Here is a 25,480-nt window from a genome sequence, read left to right as displayed (position 1 = left end):
TTCTTCATGACCTTTTTTTTTTTTCCTTAGATTCCATATATATGTGTTAGCATATGGTATTTGTTTTTCTCTTTCTGACTTACTTCACTCTGTATGACAGACTCTAGTTCCATCCACCTCACTACAAATAACTCAATTTCATTTCTTTTTATGGCTGAGTAATATTCCACTGTATATATGTGCCACATCTTCTTTATCCATTCATCTGATGATGGACATTTAGGTTGCTTCCATCTCCTGGCTATTGTAAATAGAGCTGCAATGAACATTTTGGTACATGACTCTTTTTGAATTATGGTTTTCTCAGGGTATGTGCCCAGTAGTGGGATTACTGGGTCGTATGGCAGTTCTATTTGATAGAAAGCCCAGAGATAAACCCACGCGCATATGGTCACCTTATCTTTGATAAAGGAGGCAAGAATATACAGTGGAGAAAAGACAGCCTCTTCAATAAGTGGTGCTGGGAAAACTGGACAGCTACATGTAAAAGTATGAGATTAGAACACTCCCTAACACCATACACAAAAATAAGCTCAGAATGGATTAAAGATCTAAATGTAAGGCCAGAAACTCTCAAACTCTTAGAGGAAAACATAGGCAGAACATTCTATGACATAAATCACAGCAAGATCCTTTTTGACCCACCGCCTAGAGAAATGGAAATAAAAACAAAAATAAACAAATGGGACCTAATGAAACTTCAAAGCTTTTGCACAGCAAAGGAAACCATAAACAAGACCAAAAGACAACCCTCAGAATGGGAGAAAATATTTGCAAATGAAGCAACTGACAAAGGATTAATCTCCAAAATTTACAAGCAGCTCATGCAGCTCAATAACAAAAAAACAAACACCCCAATCCAAAAATGGGCAGAAGACCTAAATAGACATTTCTCCAAAGAAGATATACAGACTGCCAACAAACACATGAAAGGATGCTCAGCATCATTAATCATTAGAGAAATGCAAATCAAAACTACAATGAGATATCATCTCACACCAGTCAGAATGGCCATCGTCAAAAAATCTAGAAACAATAAATGCTGGAGAGGGTGTGGAGAAAAGGGAACACTCTTGCACTGCTGGTGGGAATGTAAATTGATACAGCCACTATGGAAAACAGTATGGAGGTTCCTTAAAAAACTACAAATAGGAGGCAAGGTAACTCTTAAGAGGTCATAGGGGAGAATGAAGTTGGGGTCTTGAGAAGGTAGAAAAGACAGTAAAGAGTTGCTCTGGAATGTTCACTAGGAACTCAGCAGGCTAAGGGGAATGGGAGCTTAGATGAAGTTCTAACACATCAAGTTTCAGTGGGTCAAGCCAGCCTTGGGCTCTGACTTCGCCTGCAATCCCCTCTAGTCCTAGGGGAGAGAAGACTGGCCCAAGGTGAAAGTCAGGGTGTTTAAAATTAGAGTGTGAGAGAAGGTGGCCCAAAAGTAGCAGACCACAAAGTCTGGGCAGTTAGTCTCAGTTAAGCGTAGGGGACTTCAATGAACTGGACAAATGGAAGAGCCTGGGTCAGCTGTGATGAAGAGAGCAACTTTGTTAGGTGGGGCTGGTGGGTAGGAGAGGTGATACGTGAGGAGACTGTGGTCATCAGAATAAAAGGGAGCGAGTGCCGATGAGGAACAGCATATGAAACAGTCTAGGCAGTGGCCATGAGACTGGGAGGCTAGTAAGAAGAAGGCCAGTTCATTAACTCCTAGTGGAAGGGGTCCTTGATATCTAGAGAGGAAGAGGGAGCACTTACAAGAATGCAAAGGGGGACTCAGGGGCAGTGAAATCATTTTATTTTTCTGCAGACCAGCCCTAACCTTACTCTCAAGAGAGACCCCTTAGAAGCCAGGAGACAAGCAAGGGATCAGAGCTAGGTCAGCAAGAGTGGGGCAAAAGGAAAGGAAGGCTAGAGACTCAAGAGACAAAAGGACTGCAAGGCAATTTTAGAGAGGGTGCCTGGAAGTGTAAGCCTACTCTTCTCACGAATGCCTTCCCAGAAACTCTTACTTCCCAAGGCTTGGGAGTTAGCTCCCCAAATTCCACACCCCACCCCCACTCCTGGAAGTCTGTAAGCACTAAGATAGTGCTGGAGAGGAGTGACTCTATGGGAAACTCTGAGGGGAGCTGTCCTAGTCCCAGTGCCTTGCCCTGTCCTCGAAGTCCTAAAACCTGATCTGAAAGAGCTGGTGACAGATTTATCATTTATCTAGGGCAGGAGCTAGAGAAAGGGGAGAGACCAGTGGAGAGTCAGCTCTGGGCCTCAGTCCCTGTCACCACCCCAATCTCTGCACAAACCTTCTCCACCCTTTGGTGCTGGAACTTATGCCATAGACATGAGAGCTCCTCCCTTGCGTTCTGAGTCATCCACTCTGCCTTTCATTAAGTACAGGAGAGCTGTCAAATATGTTCTCAGCAAACCTCATACAGAAGGGCCAGTCCCATTCCTGTTCCAAAGGCCATTATCAGCTTGGGTCCTGCCCCCTGAGGCTCCTCAAGGTCCCCACCCCATGAGAAGACTCAGGGCTCCCTCTCTACCTCATGGCTACCCACCATTCAACAGGGCCATGCCTCTAGCTGCACATGGGGACCCTGACAGGCAGGCTCTCTGGGACGGTGCCCTAGTTCAGCGCCTCGGTAGACAAGACTATCCTGTCTTCCAGGGGAAACCAGGGAGTGGGTGTGGGCACTACATATATCACTTCCCAGGCATTTGTGATATGCTGGTGCCCCCACTTCGTGATTCTGGCTATCACTGGTCAGATGAGTCAGGCCAATCCTGAGATCACTCCAGCTTCTTCACCCCTCCAGTTAAATGCTCTGGTCTGGCTGAAGGAACGCATGCTATACAAGGATATGGGGGGAGAGGGCAGGAGAAGGAGGGCTGGGGAAGATTTCCAGCAGCCTTGTAGGACCAAGAAACAGGACCAGTGGCCCCAGGAAGGGGACAGAAACAAAGAGAAAGAAGTCGAGGACGAAGAGTGGCTGCTAGTGTCTTTGGCTAAAAAGGAAAGGGCAACTGAAGGGTTTAGGAGCGATGGGGTCACACGTGATTTCTCTGGCTCCTCCTAAATCTCAGGGTGAGGGCCTCTCTCCAGAGCTCAAAAAAGAGGAGAAAGCAGCCAGATCCGGTGTCACTATAAGGTTCCCTCCCCTCTGCCCTGCACTCACCCCCTTTCTCTCACTTCCCAGCTTCCTTTACAATCTATCTGCCCAAGCCGCCATCCTGGGGGGTGGCTGTCCACCTGCAGCTGCTGTCCTCAGGCAGGGACACCAGCGCCAGAGAAGAGGCAGCTGTGGGGAGACGTGGCCTGCCACCCCTGCAGAGCTGCCAGAGCTGACGTTGATACTTGTCCCCAGTGAGCAAATAGAGCACAGGATCCAGGCAGCTATTGGCACTGGCCAGAGGCCGAGTCACTTTATAGACCATGTTGGCGATGTTCAGCACCCAGCAGTCAGCTTCCAACAGCCTTGCCATGTAATAAATGGTGCGGGTGATGTGGAAAGGCACGAGGCAGACGGCAAAGACAGTCAATACCACAGCGCTGGTGCGCAGCGAGCGCAGATGGGAAGATGACTGGGCAGCCCCTGGCAAGGGCCGATACAGGCGCCGGGCCATGAGCCCATAGCAGACAAGAGTGACCAGGCAGGGCACGCCAAAGAGCAGCCCCATGACTGCCGAACTGAAGTGCACGTAGTGGTCAAACTCCTCAGGCTGGGTGGTGTCATGGCACAAGATGATGTCCCCCTTAGGGCTGGTGGTGACAAAGAACAAGTTGGGCATGAGGCAGCCAGCTACGACCAACCAAACTGCCAGGCAGAGAAGGCCAGCAAGGCGCGGGCGGCCCCAGCGCAGCACCCTCAGAGGGTGGCAGATGCCCAGGTAGCGGTGTACACCGATGCAGGTGAGGAAAAGGACGCTGCAGTAGAGGTTCCAATAGAAGAGAAAGCGGATGAACTTGCAGAGCCCAGTGCCAAAGGGCCAGTGGTTGCGGGCTGCGTAATAGTAGATGAGGGTGGGCAGCAACAGGACCTACAAAGTATCTGACAAAGCTAAGTGGAACATGTAGGTGGCTGTCGCATCCCACGGTCGGAGGCAAAAGAGGAAGAGCCAGATGGTCAGGGCATTGAGGCCTAGGCCCAGCACAAAGACAGCTGCATAGCTCACGGGCAGCAGGATAAACTTGAACTCCTCATTAAACCGGCAGTCCAGCTCCAACTCACTGTCATCAGGATCTGAGTGGGGGCCTAAGGCTGTGAACAGTGAGGACTCCGTACTAGTCATGGTCCCCCTAGGGGTGGAAAGGGCAGAAGTGAGGGTAGCCAGATTTCCCTGGCCCCCCAGCCCTGACCTGAGGCAAAAATGCAGAGAATGGGGAGGGCGATGGTTGAAGCACAAGGGGGAGTTGAGAGGATGCATCTGGGAGTAACCCGGGCCAGCCTGGCTCCTGCCAGAGCTCCCTCGGTCCAGCCTGGGGAATAGTAGGCAGCAGGCAGTGCCGGGGCTCAGGAGGGCAGTCAGTGGGTTTGGGTCTTTCTTCTGAAGCTGACTCTGTCCTTCAGAGCTTGGTTAGCTAAAGGGGGTCAAGGCCTACCAGGACTATCCAATGTAGGAAGATACCCAGACCCAAATTGTCTCCCAGCTTATCACAACAGCTGTGTCCCTGTGAAGAGGACATCTCTCCATACAGTAACTTCTCTCCCCTGGTCCCAGTGTCTCTGAACTACAGTGATCTCTCATACCTTCCCCCAGCCTGGGCCAGCCCAGGAACCCCATCGCCACCCTTACCCAAGAAACTTGGCACGTCTCCTACCTGCTCCCCTTGAAGCTGAGCCCAGCTGACTCTGTCACCCTTCCCCTTGGCAGCCAGAGGGCATATCCAAGGGGGCGGGGTTGGGCGTGGGACCTGTACCTCCTCCAGTCCTGGGAAATTAGAGCTAGAAAGGCCCATCAAGATTATCTAGTCCCACCCACTCAGTGCACCGATTGGGAAACTGGGGCCCAGTGAGATTATTATTTAACGGCTCCTAAATGACTGTAGGAGAGAGTACACAAGGAAACGTCCAAGTTGACAGATGAAGAGCCAGGCCACTGGAGGTAACTAAGACTGCAGGAAGATCATAGAAATCTGTATGAGCAGAAACACGGAAAATGAATGTTCGCATGGATAACACATCGAAAGATTTTAGGAAATCTAAACTACTGATATAAATCTTAACTCCATGTGCATATAATTATAAGAAATCTGTATATAGCACTTACTACATGCAAGGCACTGTTCTAAGCGCTTTGTACTTATTAATGGCCCCACAGGCTCTCTATGATGTAAGTATCATGATTGTCCCTACTTCACTGATGAGAAAACGAAGGCACAGGAAGTTGAAGTATTTTGCTAATTAGTGGTAGAGTCAAGATTTCAAACCCAGGAAGGCCAGCCTTTGAACCAGGCTTTAGCAAACCATAATTGCTATGCTTAGTGGCCTCTCTAAGCCACTGGCCATAATCCAGGAAAGGATAAGCAAACATGTTCTGAGAGCCTTTTACGTGCTTGGACCAGTTCTAGGCACTGGTAGTTCACTAATAGTAAACAAAACAGGCAAAACCTCCTATGCTAATGGAGCTTACATACCAGTGGGAGGGAAAAGATAATAAAATTAACAAGTAAAATATATAGATCATGATCATTGGTATGGAAAAAAGTAAAGGAGGGAAAGGGAATAGAGAGGGTTTCTGTTTTAAATATTAGGGTGACTTTTGAATAAGGACCAGATGGTTGTGAGGAAGAGGAAACTTAGAGAGGAGGTCAGAGAGTTTGGCACAAACCAGATCATGAAGGTCCTTGGAAGCCATTGTGAGGACATCTTGGCTTTTACTTTCAGCGACTGGGAAGCCACTGAGAGTTTAGAAGAGACAAGTATCAGGATCTGATTCACATTTTAGAAAGATCCCTGGCTAGCTCTATGTTGAGAATAGACTACAGGGCTAGGGACACAGGAGGAAGAGCAGATCAGAGGCCATTGCCAATAGAGATGATGGTGGCTTGGACCAGGCCGGTGAAGGTGGTGAGAAGTGGCAGATTCTGGCTAGCTTTTGAAAGTAGAGACAACAATATTTACCGATAAGGGGTATAAGAGAAAGAGAGGAGTCACGAATGACTCCAGGATTTCTGGCCTGAGCAACTGGAAGAATGGACTTACACCATTGACAAAGACGGGGAAGGCTGTGAGAGGAGTAGGTGTGGGGAAAGATGAGGAGCTCATTTTTCCACCTGCCAATTTCAAGATGCCTATTACGCATGTAAGAGGAGGTGGTGAGGAGGTGATTCACTCCTCCCCAAGGATGCTAGCCCACTTGCTTCCCTTACAGACTCCACCCCCTCCTACATACTACCCCTCGTCTCTATCACCCCAGGAGACCCTGGTCTGAATACAGCCAAGACAGTACGGACACCACGCCTAGATGTTTGAGAGCCTAGTGCTAGGGAACATGGAATTGTCAGGAGCTCTGGGCCTAAGGCTCCTGGGGCTAACTAAGTCTCCGTGATTATGGAAGTCTTAGGCACAGGAAGCAAACTCTGGGCCTGGAGGACTCTGAGGTTAAGGTGGGTAGTGCTCCTGGGGAGAGGGAGCAGGCTGAAGCAGAATCCACTCTGAAGGGAGCTGGGAAGCAACGGGGACTCTGAACTGATCTTCAGATCCTGAGAATGTTGCCCAGCTGGATTCTGGGAGTGAGGGGAGGAAGCAGGGCTGTAGGGGAGGCTCTAGAATCTAGAATCTAGATCTCCTGGAAGACCGAGAAACCTAGATGGGGGAAACCTGGAGATCCTTGCCCAGTGGGGGTGTGGTGGATAGAAGGTAGGCGTGGAGAAAGCAGTCATAGCCTGAGTCCTGGACAGCTGATCACTGTGATTTTGCACAAAAGGCTCAGGTGTTTGGAGCCAGACCTGAATTCAAACCCTTGTTCTTCCACGTATTAGTTGTGTCACCCTGGATACCTCTTCACGACTGAATTTCCTCCTGAGTGAAATGGGGTCAATAATACCAACCTTTCAGGGTTTTCTGAATACTGAATTGGTTAATAGATGTGAAAACATTTCGTAAACCGTAAAATGCTGCTAATCTGCAAAGTACTTTGTATTATTTACTTTGCTCCCAGGGGTGAAGCTGGCCTCTTCAGAGGAGGACAAGTGTGACCTGAAGCTTGGCATACACCCAAGGGAACGTCCCAGTGTCTACTAAACTAGAGAAGCCCCAGCAGGAGCCAGCTTCCTGCTCCTACTGCTTCAAGCTGGTTTAGCTCTGCCAGGTTTCTGCCAGTCCCTGGATGCAGCTGCAGCTGCCAACGCTGCCACCACTGCCTCCCAGTGGCTACTTCAGGAAAAGACCTCTCCCGACATTCCCCAACCAGAAGCTAGCTTCCGCTGACGTCACCTGGGCCAAAAGGAATGCATGCCTTCTGAAAGGTTGCAGACCAGACCCCTCTCTCCTGTGAAACTCTTCCTCACTTTCATTTCTGTGACTTTACTCAGATTCTCCTATTCCTCTGGATGTTCCTTCTGACCCCTTCCCTGGCTCCTTTTTGTCCTCCTTCCTCCAAATGTGACCCTTCCGCAACACTTACTTCCAGATCTCTTCTCTCCTCTCCTCATTCTCCATTCCTCCATTGTTTCTTTCTCTCTCCCCCTCTCTCTCCATCCACTCTCATGATTTAACTTACAAGTTATGAATAATTATAATGACCAGTGAGATTCCAGCATACAAATCTCCCTCCAATCAAAATTTCTCTTCAGTTGCCTAGGTTTTCTTTATGAAGGGAAAAGACGAGGTCGCCTGCTGAAAGTAAGGTGCAGTGTGGAGTGGAATAAGACAATCCCCACAGGCTTGATGGAAAGGAGCAGTAACCTGAAATCCTGGACAATCCAAATTTACTAATAAAATCATGGGAAAGTGACTGGTTCCATATAATTGTACCCAAGTTAGTGTTGTCCAGGTGTCTTTTCTATAGCGTTCCCTTTTAGTCTTTCTAAGTGTCTGTTCTTTATCTCCAACAAGGCTGTTAACAACTTTAGACTAGAGACCAGTACCACTGTGTCCGGTACCTAGGACAGCAGGGGAAGTCTCTGCTTCTACCATTTGATTTGTCTGCCTCCTCTCCATCCTCCCGCACTGAGCCAGTGCCATTGTGCAGATCCCAATTAAGTCTGCTGGTATGCTGTCAGCTGCAATAACAGAAAATGCCAACTCAGTTGACTTTAAAATAAGGAAATGTATTATCTAGCATCTAAGTCCAGGAGCAGGGAGCTTTAGAGTTGATTAATTCAACAGTTCAACAATGTCATTAAAAAAAACCTGATTCTTTCCATCTTTCTGATCTGCACGCCTCAGCCTGCTGCTCAGCAACTCTCATGGTCACAAGGTGGCTGTTGCATTTTAGACATTGCATCCAAACATGGAAATACCATTGACAAAAGGAGAGGAAGGCCTCTCTTCCTGTGTGTTTATTTTTATCACTCAGGAAACCTTTCCCAGAATCTCCCTAGCATGCTTCCCCTCATGTCTCAGTGGCCTGAGTTTCATCATGCCTATAACTAAACCAACCACCGGCAAAGAGGATGAAATGACCATGACTGGCTGAGAGGAGCAGAGAGCCAGGTGGAGGAGGGAGGGGTACATAAAAAAGTGGGGATTCTGCCCACAAGAAAGAAGGGAGAGATGCCTATTGAGTTGATAAACAATCCTGTCTGCTAGGATCCCTTATGGAATAACCAGCCCTTCCTCACTCAGCTATCCGGTCATCACTTCCAAACTGGAAGGACTGGTTGGGAATATCACTGGGGTGTGCAGAGTGAGGGTGGGTAAGGACCTGAAGATACCTCTCCCATCAATCTACCACAGGGGCCAGACACTTCACCTTTAGAGATGCACTCCTTTGCCTTCTTACTCTTGCCTCCTCATAAAATGCAAATATTCTTGATCAAAATAAAACTATGGTGTCTCTCTTTGGGAGATTACTAACTGGAAAGGGACACAAGGGAATTTTCTGGGGAGCTAGAAATGTTCTATATCTCTATCTGGGTGGTGGTTACATGTATGTATACATAGGTGTAGTAATTTCTTATTGCTGCTGTAAGAAATTACCACAGATTTGGTGCCTTAAAACACCATTTATTCTCTTACAGTTCTGGAGGTCAGAAGTCCAAGATCAGGTTCACTGGGCCAAAATCAAGGTATCATCAGGACTATGCCTGAACTGTGACAGCCACCCTGCAACCATGAGGGACTATAGGGGAGAATATGTGCCCTTGCCTTTTCCAGTTTCTAGAGCTGCATTCCTCCATCTTCAAAGCCCAGAGCATAGCATCTGGCTGCAGTCCTCATATTGCCTTATGTCTCTGCAGTTGAATCTCCCTCTATATCCCTCTGCTTCCCTCTTATAAACAGACTAGTGATTACATTTAGGGCCCGCCCGGATGATCCAAAATAGTCTTCCCCTCTCAAGATCCTAAATTTAATCACATCTGCAAAGTCCTATTTTGCCATACAAGGTAACATTTATTGGTTCCAGGGATTAGGACCTGATATCCTTGAGGACGCATTATTCAGCCTTCCACAGTAGGTAAAAATTCATCAAGCTGTGCAATTAAAATTTGTGCATTTTACTTTTGCTAAATTATACCTCCGGCAAGAAATGCACATACTCCAGGAAAAGAGAGAATGATTTAAGTTCAATCATAATAATGAATTAAAGGCCTACGAGATCTACTTCCTGTTGAGAGTACCATGGACCTGAGTTGAAAGAGGGGCTAAGCTTCAAGTGTGGGTCTGAAGACAAAAATGGGTTGAAGGCTAGTCCAAAAGTACATTCATTCTGACTTTTCACCTTCTCCATAGACACCAACCTTCTCCACAGAGCCTGGGCTTCTAGCTGTAGCTGAAAATCCCTGAGAAGGAGAGAGTTACAATGACTAAAAGCCAAGGCCCTGGGGTGCATACTAACAAGGAATGGCAAAGGCTAACTTGGTTATTTGGGCAAAGAGATTACAGGACAGCTAGCTCTCCAGTGCCCACAGTGGGGAGTGGGAGATAGGGAAGGCCCAGCCCCCGAGCCACAGACATAGTCACCCTCTGAGGAACAGACATGCTGTCGTGGAGGGTTGAGGGCTGCATCTATGGGTAGATACTAAAGCACAGCCGGCACTATGGTGAGGTGAGGTGGTGTAGGGTCCTGTATCCCCAGAGCTTGGATATCCTGTCTCTACATCCCCCATGTCCATGAAGCCTGGGCCTGGGCCTTATGGGAAGGACGGCCAAGAAAGGAAGATTACTTTTGTTGCTACCATTGTGGGGGGTCCTGGCAGCTGCAGGACAGAAGTATCTCTAATTCCATGAGTGGTCATATGAGGTGAGGGAAGCTGCTTAGAGCCTATAGCGTGGACTTAGTTTTAGGGATTGGAGAGAGTCAAGGGCTGGGGGGCAGGAAAGGTTTACTTCAGGTGGGGGTGATATAGATATCAATTGCTTTTTCCCTCCACAGGCAACATCCTGCCCAGAGAACCTGCCCCTGGGCCAAGAATCTTTTGTTACCTTCCTCTCCAACAGGAAAAGAAGTTCAAGGCTCACAGATACGTGCACACAGCTCAACACTCAGCCTCCCCTGCCCTACCCCACCCCCATGTACGGGAGATTGACTCCTGCTGTGCACATAAGCTGGGATAATCGGGTCTCTAAACATCACTTCAAGAGTCCCAAGTCCCACGTAGTGGGGGGCTGGGGAAGGGGTGCTCTTTCCCATACCCTTGGCTTTTGTGTGGCCTGTATGCTAACACATATATATGGAATTTAAGAAAAAAACAAATGTCATGAAGAACCTAGGGGTAAAACAGGAATAAAGACACAGACCTACTTGAGAATGGACTTGAGGATATGGGGAGTGGGAAAGGTAAGTTGTGACAAAGTGAGAGAGAGGCATGGACATATATACACTACCAAACGTAAGGTAGATAGCTAGTGGGAAGCAGCCGGACAGCACAGGGAGATCAGCTCGGTGCTTTGTGACCGCCTGGAGGGGTGGGACAGGGAGAGTGGGAGGGAGGGAGATGCAAGAGGGAAGGGATATGGGAACATATGTATATGTATAACTGATTCACTTTGTTATAAAGCAGAAACTAACACACCATTGTGAAGAAATTATACTCCAATAAAGTTGTAAAAAAAAAAAGAGATACAGAAAGACTGGAATGTGACACAAGGCTCTCCTTTCAGAATCACAAAGGCCTATACTTTGAGCCCTCCTATTTCTATCCCTCACATTGCTTTTCTTTTAATGTCCCAGAGTCCCCTTTGATCCCGGTCCTCAGGTTCAAGGCCTCACAAGGCCAAAACCTTGTAGTTCCCTTTCTCAAACTCCCCTGCTTTTAACAATATCGGATTCAACCCCTGACTCCCGCCCTGTCCCAGCAGCAAGAGCCTGGTAATCTTTAGCCACTAATCTTTTAGCCACTAATCTGCTTTCCAAACTCTTGGCACCTGAGCTATTTATAAAGCAGTATTTCATGCTCCCCCCAGAACCCTATTCTTCTCCCCTGACTCCCACCAATCTAAATACTCAGAGGACCTTGGGTATAAGAGGTTGGGGAGGCGAGCATAGTGACCAGAGCTGGAGACAGATGTGAGCTTCATCTTCCTCTCCAGGTAATAGTCCAAAGTCCTCTATTTCCAGCCCATACTCGGTCCCATATCCCCTGCCCTTAGCACCCCCATCAATATATCAAGAAGCACTTGAAGGGCACCTTTCCCGACACAGCTGACAGGCACTCAGGCTGAGAGACCCTGGGAGAGACCTCTGGAAGCTCCCCTAAGTTCACCCCTCAAGCCAGATCTAATACACATCAAAGAAAAGCATTAGAGAGACGTCTTCCTCTCTCTAAGTATCCCTACTCCAAGGCTTAGCACCTGGGGACATGGATGGAGATAAGGGTGGGAAAATCTGGGGAGGGTGATGAGAGCGATGAATAGGTTCAAGGAAGGCTTTCAACCTCCATACAGGTTTCTGCCACCAACAACCACGAGCATGAGGGTACCAACCTTTTCTCTCCCACACCTTTCTCCTTTCTTAGCTGAGTATTAAGGCCACTGTGAGGTGAACTCAGGCTCAGAATCCATTGCAGGAGCAAAGCCAGAGTCTGGGTTTTGTTCATTCATTCATTCATTCATTCGTATATCTAACAAACATGTCTTGGTGCCTACCGTGTGCCAGGTGATGTTCAGACTCATCCAGTCCAATTCTCCTCATACTTTCCTGGATGGAGGCCTTTCTCCAGACAAACTTCTTCTCTCAAAAGGCTCTCAAGAGCACCCCAGCTATTTCAAAACGCCTCACTCTTTCTGGAAAATAGACAATTCATAAAAACTAGGGAAGGTTTTTTCCCATGTCCAGGATAGTTGAGATTATGGCTGAATAAGTAACCTTGACACGAGGGAGAATAGGAGGCGTGGATCGTGGTGAGGTGTCTATCTAAGAAGAAAAGGTTACATCCCACTAGGTGTGTCTGGATGGTATACCAGAGCCAGGTAAGGAGAATAGGGACCAAATGATTGAGCCTTCCCCCTTCTTTCCCTTTTGCCAGAAAAGGCTCAACCTCAACGCCATGGCCAACATATCCAGGTAAGTAAGAACTCCTAATTCTCTGAATCTGTGACTTGTCACTTACCCAAACCCAAGTACTTGCCTTTGGGGGGAAGGGGTTTGCAACCTCTCCCCAATTTGTGTCTTGGGCTCTATCCCAACTGCCTCCACCTTTGTGTCATTTCGCTCTCCTTGGGCCTCTTCTTTTTTTTTTCCAGCTCCTCCCCAATCCCACCAGTAAGATTTATTTATTATTTATTTATTTTATTTATTTTTGACTGCGTTGGGTCTTAGTTGCGGCACGCGGAATCTTGGTTGCGGCGCGCGGACTTCTCTCTAGTTGTGGCGTGTGGGTTTTCTCTTCTCCAGTTGTGGAGTGCAAGCTCCAGGGCACATGGGCTCTGTAGTTGTGGTGCACAGGGTCCAGAGTGCGTGGGCTCTGTAGCTTGTGGCACTTGGGCTCTCTTGTTGAGGCCCGAGAGCTCAGTAGTTGTGGCATGCAGGCTTAGTTGCCCCCAGGCATGTGGGATCTTAGTTCCCTCACCAGGGATTGAACCTGCGTCCCCTGCATTGTAAGGTGGATTCTTTACCACTGGACCTCCAGGGAAGTCCCTGGGCCTCTTCTTCTAATCCTAGAAATATTTCCTTTTCTCCCCACTTCCCTTTCTCTTCTTCTCCCCTTCCCTTCTCTTCCAATCCCCCTCCCTATCCTCTGATTTTCTCCTCATAGGGTGTTTAAGAAGACCTGCTCCAATGGCAAGGTGAGAGAGCCTGGCCCAGCTGGGCAAATAAGAGGGCAAAAGGGATAGGTTGGTACGTCCTTCACGGTCTCAGGGGTTTGGGTTGGGGGCTTCAGGGGAATCCATTCAAAGATGATTATGAGAATAACATGGGAGGTTGTTCCACAACAGCTCTCCATCTACCTGGGGAAATAGGACTTCGTGGACCATGTGGACATGGTGGAACCCATTGGTCAGTGAGTCCAAAAAGGGAAAGAACCTGGGGAGAAGGGAATGGGTGTGAGGGAGTAAAAGAAAGCCAAGAAAGGACCATGCAGAAGAAGAGGCCAATTAAAGAGAAACCATTCTGGGAGGAACCATTCAGGGGTCAACTTCTGTTTCATAGTCTGAGGACCTTTCCTGACCAGAGGGCCATCTCTCCCCCTCTCCACAGATGGTGTAGTCCTGGTTGACCCTGATTACTTAAAAGATCGGAAGAGTAAGTAAAAATCCTTGTTGGTCTGTGTATGTGCCAGGGACCCCAACCTAAAATGTCACACATGCCAGACAAGTAACCTGAATGAGTGGAGTGGACGAGTGGACCAGAGGGACCAGAGAAAATATAAAAGTAGTGGGAACTGTGAATGTCTTGTCTGGTGGAGGCTAACCACTGAGAATTTCAGCCCAGTGTGGCCAGATTTTCCAATTGTTAAAGAGGAACTGGAAATGAAGCTCAGAATACGACCTTGAGAGGCCCAAAGTCTGAAAAGACTCTAGTGCCCCTTCCCCAAATGATATTCAAAATAGATACATTTCTAAAGCATAAATGAAATTTTGTTTTTCAAGATCACACAAAATTTACATGTGTGCTGAAATTAAGTCTTTTCCTAAAATTTCTGATTTTCTCCATTACTGTTGGTGGTGCCTCTGCTTAGGCTGCCCATGGAAAGATCCAGTACACCAGAAATCCATATTTTAATGCAAATTTCCTGATTTTCAAATGTTGGCAACTAATTAAAAGATTTTTAAAGGCCTGGATAAATCAAAAAACTTTATTTTTCCATAGGCTGGATGTGATCTTCAGCCTGCCACTTTGCATTTGCTTTTTCCTTTAATTGCATATGTCTTTCCATATCTCCTTTGTGTAGGGAAACCCAGTTTTTCCATTAAAAAAATCCCCAACAAAGAAACAAACAAAACAATAACTACAGCAAGTAACAGCAAGCGACATTGCTCTGGCTACAGTATTATATATCCAGATTACACTGAAATATTGTCTTGCCACTTTTTTTTCTTTTAATTCTTACTCTGTGATCCAATTAGACTGCAAATTGACTTTGATGTGAAAAAGGCTCAGAACAAATTGATGAATACTAGTTCAGATGCAACCTTTAGATATTGTGGAATAAACCAGACTTAGTCGCTCAGATTAAACAGTGCGGATAAGCAGTCCACCCAGTTTTAAATATCAGAGGAACTTTGGGGTATGGCCAGTAAATTAACCAATTTATTTAAGACTCTCAATTACTCTGTAGTTCTAAAACCTAAATCATTTGTTCACAGTCCTACAAAGTCTTCAGAATAACCTACAGAAAGAAATCTTTCGTTGAAAAAATGCATGTCAATCCAGGAATAAGATGTGTTTTTTCCTTTAATTCTAATCTTCTTCATGTCCCTTAGTTTTATATTATTATTCATTTAAGTTGTATAGATTTAAGTTTATTCCTTAGCTACTTTATATGTTTTGTTACTTTTATGAAGATAATCTTATTTGCATCATATTTTCAAATATGCTTTTTTTTCCTTTTGAGGTGCATTTGTTGATGTGAAATATGCTTACGCTACACCTTGAATGAAAAAGGCTGGTTGTAGGGCAATATATGCGGTTGTGTGAATGAAGTGCGGTTTAACAAAAATTGATGTGGGATCTCTCTGTATTATTTCTTACAACCGCATGTGATGATCTCAAAATAAAATGTTTCATTTCAAAAAGGCAATGAGAGAGAAGTCAATAGCTAAGGTGGCCTTATGTTTAATTATAGAAACAAAGTTGGAAGCAAATGCAACAGAAATTAACAGCAGTTATCTCTGGAATATGATGTATGATGGCAGGGCTTTGACTCTCTTTGTGTTTTCTGATTGCCACACAATTAATATGTATTGTTTATATAATAAACACAAATATAGATTAATAACTTTAGAACAGATGTTGAATTAAAAAAAATAAAAACAAGCTATTTCCTAACACACTAAAAAAGGATGATTCTAAACTGCCAGAGAGCCAATAAGATCTTGGGGGTGGGGTGATGCCCTTCCCACATGCCACAGCGGGACGTGACAGAACAATTCATCTGATTAACACCTTTACCTCAGGGGCTATTAGATACCCTTCTTCTGCCTGGCCTCGCCTGATCTTTTTCTGTCTTATTTCTCATCTCTTTCATTTCCTCCCTTCCATTGCTTCCTTCCAGCCACCTCTTTTCCTCTTTTTCTTATCTTCTCTGTTTTTTCTTTTCCTTTGCCCCCTCTTTCCTTTTCCTTTTCTTTCTCTCTCCCTTTCCCAATTTTATTGGCATGATTGGGAACCAAGGTGAATTTAATTTGTTGTATCTTTTGAAAATTGCTAAGTTTGTCTTCATTGTAGAAATATTAGAAAGTACAGATGAAGGAGAAAAAGACTGTAATCCTCTCACCCAGAGATAATCACTAATATTTCACTTCATATTTATTCATATTTTCTGAGCAAAAATATCTATATTTTTATTAAAAATGCTATATTATAAATAACATTTTCTAATCTTTTTTACCTATGCAATATGTTAAAATCTATAAAGTTTTAAGTTGCCTAGTAGTATATTGTATGGGTGTACCATAATATATTTAGCCAACTTCAATCGTTGGACATTTTCTGCTATGATAAACAACCCCATAAAGTACATGTTTGTATGTATTTCTTTTCATACTTGTCCAATTATTTCTTTAGACTAAATGCCTAGAAAAGGAATGAAGGGCCAAAGGGCAGTCACACATTTTTAAAGGTTTCTATTGCCAAATTGCCCTTCAAAATGGTTGTACCAATTAACTCTCCCTCCTGCAGGGTATGAGGTTGCCCATTGCCCCAGTCATTATAAACACTACCATTATCATTACTTTCAGTCTTTATTGTATCTTTTGAATATAGATTCATTTTCTTTGCTTGCTCGTAATTTTAAAAGCAGATAATCTGGCTGTTTGATATTTTGATCTCTTAAAAATACAAAAATTACTTGCTTTCTACTAGTGTGTGGCTCTTGGTAGTTTTCTTTTCTTTGGGTCAGGGCTCCTGATTAAAAGTAAGATTCTCCACCCCTGTTCTAAATCTTTCCTTCCCTCAGTCTCTGTCACTGTCCTTGGACAGCTATCTTTCTGTACCCCATCCCACACCACTAGTGCACTCAAGTGACTTTCTATTTGCCCATAATCTTAGGTACTAGCTGCAATGTATAAGTTCATTTATAACTGTTCCACTTTTCTAATATTCCCATGATCATCAACATCATCATCATCCACATCTAATTTAAATTTCCAAAGGGATTTCTCATACGTCAACTCCTTACAACCATGAGTTAAGTTGGGCACGTACGAGACTGGGCTTTTGAGTCAGGCCTGAGTTGAAATCCTGGGCTGTCACTTAGCTGCTCTGAGCTCATTTTCTCTACCTGTAAAGTGGAGATAATAATACTTCAGAGGATTATTGTGAGGTCCAAATAACATATATAGAGCTCTCAGTGCAGTCCTATTATTGACAGGTGAAATAACTGAGGCTCAGACAACTCGAGGGATTTATGCAAGTCATATTCAAGCCCAAGTATTCTGACCCTAGAGAATTATGTAATGAATACCCTGTACTCACCACCTAGCTTTAAAAAGAATTACAGAATCAAACTGAAGTCTCCTGTGTATCCTTCCCTAATCCCATACTCCTTCCTCCCTCCCTCCTTTTCTTCCTGCCTCCACCGCAGATAATTACTATCCTGAATTTGATGTTTATTACTCCCATGATGTTTCTATCCTTCTACTCTATATTTATATATCAATGAGCAACTTTGGTACTGTTCTACATGCTTTTCAACTTTACGTACATGGTATCAGATTGTGCATATCATCCTGCAGCTAGCATTTTTTACTCAATAGTTTTTGAGACTTAACCATGTTAATACATGGAGTTTAGTTCATTTATTTTAACCTCAGTTTAGTATTCCATGATATGAATATACCACAACTGTTTACCCATTCTCCCATTGATAGGTATTTAAATCATTTCCAATCTTATGCTATGACAAACATTGACACAATGAACATTCTCATAGGTATCTCCTTATAGACATGAGCAAGACTTCCTCTAAATTTGTCTTAGGTCATAAGATATGAGAAGATTCAGCTTTACTGGATAGTGCCCAACAGTTTTCCAAAGTGGTTGTACTCATTTGTTAGCAAATTTTTTTCTGCATTCCTTTGACCAACTACAAATCTCCAGGTCCCTGAATTTTCTCTTGTATCTGTCTTAACATCTTACTGGTTTCCTCATTAATTGAATTGCCCTCTGTAAAAAAATAAATAAATAAACCTAGGGACTCTGACAGAAAAAAAAAAGTGGTTGTACTAATGTATATTCCCACCACAGTGTGTAATGAACCATATTGCTCCACATCTGGAGCACTGCTCAACACATAGTGCTGTCAGACTTTAAAGTTTTTGACAATATGATGGGTGTGAAGTGTTATCACATTGTGGGTTTTTAAAAAGTATTTATTTATTTATTTGGCTGTGCTGGGTCTTAGTTGCGGCATGCAGGATCTTTGTTGTGGCATGCGGGATTTTTTTTTAGTTGCAGCATGCAGGATCTTTTAGTTGCGGCATGTGAGCTCTTAGTTGCAGCATGTGGGATCTAGTTCCCTGACCAGGAATCGAACCCAGGCCACCTGCATTGGGAGTGCAGAGCCTTAACCATGGGACCATCAGGGAAGGCCTCTCATTGTGGTTTTAATGTGCACTTATCTGATTATCATTAGATTGGACATGTTTTCATACCTTATTGGCCATTCTGTTTTACTCTTCTGTGCAGAGCCTATTCATAAACTTTGCACACTTTTATGTTGGGCTGTTTTTATTTTTATTACTGATTTGTGGGAGTTCTTTATATATTATGAACACTAAACTTTTGTTTGTTATATGTGTTGCAAATATTTCCTCTCAGGCTTTTGCTTGTTTCATTATTTATAAAGATTCTTAATGTAAAGAAGTTTTAAATTTACTATAGTCAAATGTATTGATTCTTTTCTTTATGATCATACTGTTTTGATCATATTACATTGTCTCTCCATGTCTTCCTCTGAGCTATTTAAGATCTCCTTTCCCCCTCGGGTCTGACAGGCCACTCTCTTCCTCCTTTGCCTGCAGTGTTTGTCATGTTGACGTGTGCCTTTCGCTATGGCCATGATGACTTGGATGTGATTGGTCTGACGTTCCGCAAAGATCTGTATGTACAGGTCCAGCAAGTGGTCCCAGCTGAGCACAGCAGCCCCCAGGGGCCCCTCACAGTCCTGCAGGAGCAACTGCTGCACAAGCTGGGGGACAATGCCTACCCTTTTACCCTGCAGGTACTAACCCCAAGTCCCAGGTAAGGCTTCCAGGGAAGATTAAGAAAGGAAGTTAAGGGACTTCCCTGGTGGTGCAGTTGTTAAGAATCCGCCTGCCAATGCAGGGTACACGGGTTTGATCCCTGGTCAGGGAAGATCCCACATGCCACAGAGCAACTAAGCCCATGCGCCACAACTACTGAGCCTGCGCTCCAGAGCCCGTGAGCCGCAATTACCGAGCCCATGTGCTGCAACTACTGAAGCCCACGTGCCTAGAGCCCATGCTCCGCAACAAGAGAAGCCACCGCAATGAGAAGCCCACTCACTGCAAAGAAGAGTAGACCCCGCTCGCCACAGCTAGAGAAAGCCCGTGTGCAGCAACAAAGACCCAATGCAGCCAAAAATAAATAAATAAATAAATAATAAATAAATAAATTTAAAAAAAAAAAAAAAAAAAAAAAAAAAGAAAGGAAGTTAAGAAGGAGAACAGAGGAAAGGGGTCCCTGTTTCTTCTGTTTGCTGACCTCCTTCTGATCTTTTAGATGGTTGTCAACCTGCCCTGTTCGGTGACACTGCAGCCAGGTCCTGATGATACAGGGAAGGTGAGGTGTGGGTTCTGAGAAAGAGGGACAGGGAGATAAATGGACAAGACTAGAAAAAGGGACAGCTAAGGGACGGGATCAGACATTTCCTTATAAACCCATGAGGAAGGGAGGGGTAGTGTCAGAAATGAGTTTTCCTTGCTCCTGCCCCTTTGCAGGCCTGTGGTGTTGACTTTGAAGTGAAGAGTTTCTGTGCTGAAAACCTGGAGGAGAAAGTCTCCAAGAGGTATTTCTTTCGTCCTCTCCAAAATCCCTGCCTCCGGCCTGCACCAGAAAACAAATCTTGCTCTCAGGACAGAAACAGCCCTACTTCTAACCTCTATAGCACAGTCACCACCAACTCAGATGCCCAGTTCTGATTTCACTCTGACTTCTCTTCTTTGCTCTAGGGCAAGGGTCAGCAAACTTTCCTGTAAAAGGCCAAAAAAAAAGAAATATTCAGGCTTTGTGAGCAACGTAGTTTCTGTTGTAACTACTCAGCTGTGCCACTGTAGCGTGAAAACAGCCATAGGCAGTACGTAAATGCACGAGTGTGGCTTTATTTATGGACACTGAAATTTGAATTTTACATAATTTCCACGTCATGAAATATTATTGTGGATTTTTTTTCAACCATTAAAAAATGTAATAACCATTCTTAGTTTGCAGGCCATACAGAAACAGGCAGCAGGCCAGATTTGGCCATTGAGCCATAGTTTGCTGACCTGTGGTCTAGATACCTACCTTGAGGGTCCAGAGGAGTTCTCTGACAGAGGCCTCCCACCACCTCCCCGCCCCAAGCAAGGACTGCGCTACAGGGTTAGCATGAGAAAGGTCTGTGGGTCCTAAGGAGACATTCTGGCTGTCCCCTTGGCCTCTACTTAGAGACTCTGTGCGGCTGGTGATTCGGAAAATCCAGTTTGCACCCCTGGAGCCAGGCCCTGGCCCCTGGGCCCAGACTGTTCGCTGCTTCCTTCTGTCAGCTCAGCCCCTACAACTCCAGGCCTGGATGGACAGGGAGGTTTGTGACCCCCATTTCCTGACCCCTACCATGCAAACCCTCTGACACCCTTTCTTCATTTATCTCCTACTTGGGAAGACAAGGGTGGAAGCCAGGGTGGCAAAAGCACTGAGGAAACAAATTCTAGGTCTTGATCTGGGTGTTCCCCCTCCAGTCTTATAATGGGCCTCTCCTCCTGCTTCAGGTTCACTACCACAGCAAATCCATCACTGTCAACGTTTCCATCAACAACTGCACCAACAAGGTCATCAAAAATATTAAGATTTCAGGTGAACCTCTTTTCCTATCCCCCTGCACCTGGTCCCAAATGCAGAGGTCTTTTTCCAGAACTCTGCCCCACTTACCCAGTCTGCATTCATCTAAGCTTTCCCTCCATTGCAGGCTTATCAGGGCACGTATCTCTCTTTGTCCATATGTACATCTTAGTATATCATGAGTAGTGTGCCCGTGTACAAGGGCAGCAAGTTGGGGTCTCGAGGATGACTGACTAATTGTAGTCATGTGTTTTTCCTGGCTCTTCAGTTGACCAGATCACAGATGTCGTCCTGTATTCACTAGACAAGTACACCAAGACTGTGTTCATTCAGGAGTTCATGTGAGCTGGCGCTGGGGCCTGGGTCAGAGAGCCAAGGGATAGCGTGGTGGGAAGAGGGCCGGTGTCTGGAGGCAGAGGAGGGGGTTGGGGAAAGAAGGAAGTGGAGAAGAGCCCAGGACTGAGGAACATCAAGGTGAGGGTTGATGTGGAAAGAGGGAGGGATTCTCAAGAGAGCTGGAGGGGGGATACCACAAGAGGATCATCAAGTCCTGAGAGAGGGCAGAGGCATAAGGATTTCCCACCAGAGTAAATTGTTCCCACTCTCCACAGTCAGACATGCCAGCTCTCTTGGATACTCCAGCAGTTTCATGGAATCGTGCAAAAAACTCTTGGGAATGAGAATCACTTAGTTGGCAAGCCTAGCTTAAGTTCATCTCTTCTTTTCCTTTGAAAGGGAGACTATAGCTGCTAACTCCACCTTCTCCAAGAGCTTTGCAGTAACCCCACTCCTGGCTGCCAACTGCCAGAAACAGGGCCTGGCACTGGATGGCAAATTCAAGCATGGTGATACCAATCTGGCCTCTAGCACGATGTAAGCTCAAATGTAACTCCCAACCTTCATTTTCTACCCCCAACCCATTCTGTGTGCTATATATACAGTTCTGAGGTTTCACCTTCAATGAGGCCTACCTGTTTTTAAAAATGTCCCTAGGTCAGTGTTCAGAGCTGCCTCCAGGCAAGAGGGCTGACAGTAAGCTAAATAATACCCATGGGACCAATGGCAGGCTTAGGTCATAGGCAACAAGAAAGGAAAAAGTGGAAAGGAAAAATTCCTTATGTTGTATAATATTTTACAGCTCATAAAGGTCTTACGTATGGTACTGTTATCTTCATAAGAATCCCATTAAAGTAGGCTGGATATGTATTCTTATTCTACTTTACACTTAACGACCCTGAGGCTCAGAGAGATGAAGGAACTTCTCCAAGCTTGCGTAGCTAATAAGTGGCAGAGATGGAAAAGATTCTATCACTTGTCATCTGGCTCTAACACTGCAATCACTACAGCAGCTACTCTCTAGTGAAGATAGAAGTTCAATGGAAGACAGATGAGAAATGGAGAGAAAAGAGGACAAAAAGAAGAAAAATATGATAGGAATTGATATAATTCTATCAAATCGTTCATTTGGTCCTATGCCTAACACTTGGAGGCCCTAGTGTAAGATGTGTCTCCCACCAAAAGCCATCTGCCACCATCTAACAAGCATTAATTCCCACTGCCTTTCCCTATGCCTTATCAATCATGTAGCTATGGACTATTATTGCTTGAAAGAGCCTGAGAAATCATACAAACAGCATTATTTTACAGATAGAGGATCAGCATCCCAGGGCAATGAAGAGACTTTCCCAAGATCATAGTTTTCTGTGCCTTATTTTTCAATCAGTGGGTTTTCATTGAACACCTGTTACATGCTTATTCCTATGCTAAGCAATGTGGGAGGATACAAAGACATTTAAGACAGTCTCTGCCTTCAGTCAATTTACAGCCTAAACGGAGAACAAAGAGGAATTTAAATGCAATCTAACAGTTAAATGTTAGTACGTGTGGTTCAGACTACAAATCCGATAGAAGTTAATAGAAGCCAGCACAGCTGGAGAGGGCTCCCTAGAGGAGACAGAAGGAGCTAGAGCTCGAAGGTGTTGGATCTGGATAGCAACAGAGGAAGAAAAGAGTGTTCCGGGTTGGGAACATAGCCTGGGCAAAGGCTGAAGGTAGGAATCTGCATGGCACGTTCTGAGCATGGGTCCACTTAGGTTGTATCCCAGGTGTTAGGGAGTTAGGGCAGGAAGGTTAGATTGTTAAGGGTCATGAAAGCCAAGCAGTGTAGTAGTCATATTCAGAGAGGTAGGCTCCTGAGCAGAGGGTGACCTGGTAAAACTGGATCTGAGGAACAGAAGTGTGGTCCCAATGAGTAGGAGATCAGAGCCTGGGAGCCCTGTCAGATGACAAAAGGTGCACTGAATGAATTAACCCCCAGACCCTCCCCTCCAAACACACAACAATGAATACTACCACCTCCAGTCTTCGACCAGGAATGGACAAGGAACTGCTGGGGATCCTGGTGTCCTACAAAGGCAGAGTCAACCTGATGGTGTCCTGTGGAGGGTGAGTAAGAGTGCAGGGTCTGTCTGGGCAGGGGCTGGGGAGCCACTTCTGTTTTCCTCCCAGTTGGACTGACCCACTCCAGCTATTCCCCACCCCTTCTCCTGGACCAGTTTCCCAAACCTGTGAGCTCCACGAACAAGCCACCTTCCCTTCCAGAACCCCATTCTGTGGTTGAGTTGGCCTTACAATCCTTCATTCCCCTGCAAAATTAGGTTGCTACTAACCATTTCCAGCTGCTAATTTTAGGGTGTCATTCTACCCTCAGCATCCTAGGCGACCTGACAGCCAGGTAAGACACTGTGGGGAGGGGGAACTGGGGCAAGAAGGGGAAGATGCGATCAGGAGACCAAAAGAATGACACGAGAGAATCTAAGGGCATCCCGGGACTGAAAAATTGAGGGAGAGGTTCAGGGAGTGGCCTTGGAGGGAAATCTGTGACTCTACCTTGGGATCCTTGCAGTGATGTTGGCGTGGAGCTGCCCTTGATCCTGATGCATCCAAAGCCATCGAACGGTGAGTGACCAGGTGGGACTCACAGGAACAGTGGTCCGGAGGGTTGGGGACCAAGCAGTTCTGATCTCATGAATCGAGGACTGGCAGTTTGGGTAGGGATTGAATAGCAATAGGTAGGTTGGGTGTCTAGGTTTTCAGGGGAAGTCGGTTGTGTGTGTGTGTGTGTGTGTGTGTGTGTGTGTGTGTGTGTGTGTTGTGTATATGGGAGGGAGAGGGTTAAAAAGGGAGAGGAATGAGTAACAGGACATTTCTTCAGGGAACTTATCAGCTTCGATCCGTATTTCCTTCCCTCTCCATGCTTGCTGCAGAGGCTGCTAGGTAAGAAAATGTGAGGCCTGGAAACCTCGCCCCCCTTTCCCCACTGCCACTCTCCATTTTATGACAATGGAAATGGAAAAAAGCTTCCCTGGAGTGTTGCTTTCAATAGGTGTGCAGTGGAAACATGTGGTTTAGCTTCGTGTCATAGTTCAGTGCTTTTCATACGCCCCCCTCTTTCCCTTTTTGCGTCCCCCGCCCTCCACCTCCTGCTCTTCTCCCAATCGTCCATCCCCCTCATCCCTTCCAGTTTTCTTTTTCCTTCCCCCCGCGCCTCCTCACCCTAACTTCTCCCGTCTTTCATTCTCCCATCCCTTCCCTCCTTCCCACCCTCCATTCTTATTTCCCCTCTGGCCTTCATGGGGGCTTTTGTGTTGGCAGACTGGGGAGGGAACAAAGGAAACAAGCCAGTGGGATCCAAGTGGGGCGGGGGCAGCTGAGAGGGGGTGAGGATCGGAGTTGGGAAGCAGGGAAGGGATCACTTCTCTGGGATCAGGAAACGGGAGTGGATGTGGAAGACGCTCAGACAGCTGCCCCTAACCCTCCATTTCCCTCTCCTGCTTCTGCAAGCTCTGAGGACATAGTCATCGAGGAGTTCGCTCAGCAGCAGCCCGGCAGAGAGGAGAGCCAGGAGGCTTTGGCGGCCGAGGGGAATGAGGGCACCTGAGTGCCTGGCTCGGGTGCCTCTGTGTGGAAGCCCCACTGTAACACTCTAATAAATCAGCTTGTCCAGATGTGCCCGCTGATCGCTTTGGTATCTCCTCCTCCTGGAGGAGGGTAATGGAACTACCTAGAATGAGCCACCTCCCCACCCGCCACCCCACATCAGTGATTAGATCTCCTGCAGCATGTGCTTTTCCTCTAAACAACCCTGACTTCCCTCTGGCAAGGCCACCCACCCCTGAGTCCTTCAACTTTCCTTCTGGGCCCTGGTCACCTCTGCCCCCACCCCAACTATCCCACTCCCACCTCGGAGCTGCGGGCAGCGCCTGAGGGGACACGGCCCTGAGACCAGGCCTGAGGGTGACGCTGATGGTTGGACAGAGAGTGCCATGTGACCCCAGGCAACAAGTGCCACCCACCTGCCAAGCATACAGCACACCACAAGGCCCACAGCCGAGGCACCCAAGCACCAGTCTCTGCGCAAATCCAAACACTGCAATCCTTGGGGGTCAGAGCAGTGGGGGTCTGGATTGGGCTTTGGGAACAGGAAGGTGTGATGGTATGGAATGGAATGGGGTGTTCTCTGGGGAATCAATTTCCTTCTCGCCCAGGGTGACACTTGGCCTACTTATCATCACCCACTTTATGTACAACAGCTTCGAAGGCGCCTGCTGGGTGAGCCCACCGCCAAGGCATCACACAGTACATTTTTGCCCCCTTCTTTGGTCAACTC

At 46.2% G+C, this 25,480-nt stretch overlaps 2 protein-coding genes across 2 annotated transcripts; one reads left to right on the top strand and one right to left on the bottom strand.

The window, feature by feature from the left end:
• Nucleotides 1-3,068: 3,068 nt before the first annotated feature.
• Nucleotides 3,069-4,278, bottom strand: P2RY4 (pyrimidinergic receptor P2Y4; the record flags this gene model as incomplete). Its single annotated transcript, XM_081223069.1, is given in 4 exon segments — nucleotides 3,069-3,172; nucleotides 3,175-3,207; nucleotides 3,210-4,026; nucleotides 4,030-4,278. Coding segments are annotated over 4 exon segments (1,203 nt in total).
• A 5,981-nt stretch (nucleotides 4,279-10,259) lies between these two features.
• ARR3 (arrestin 3) lies at nucleotides 10,260-24,751 on the top strand (the record flags this gene model as incomplete). Its single annotated transcript, XM_081223068.1, is given in 19 exon segments — nucleotides 10,260-10,364; nucleotides 10,528-10,749; nucleotides 12,620-12,657; nucleotides 13,349-13,379; nucleotides 13,530-13,550; nucleotides 13,554-13,590; nucleotides 13,792-13,836; nucleotides 18,777-18,976; nucleotides 19,498-19,557; nucleotides 19,716-19,783; nucleotides 20,422-20,557; nucleotides 20,742-20,826; nucleotides 21,080-21,152; nucleotides 21,547-21,684; nucleotides 23,173-23,256; nucleotides 23,522-23,545; nucleotides 23,717-23,769; nucleotides 24,078-24,087; nucleotides 24,466-24,751. Coding segments are annotated over 19 exon segments (1,716 nt in total).
• Nucleotides 24,752-25,480: the final 729 nt, after the last annotated feature.

This window comes from Mesoplodon bidens, assembly GCF_964165515.1.
Source record: "Mesoplodon bidens genome assembly, chromosome: X".
NCBI lineage: Eukaryota > Metazoa > Chordata > Mammalia > Artiodactyla > Ziphiidae > Mesoplodon > Mesoplodon bidens.
The sequence above is the reverse complement of the archived record's forward strand: the minus strand, read 5'-3'. Positions and strand labels throughout refer to the sequence as shown.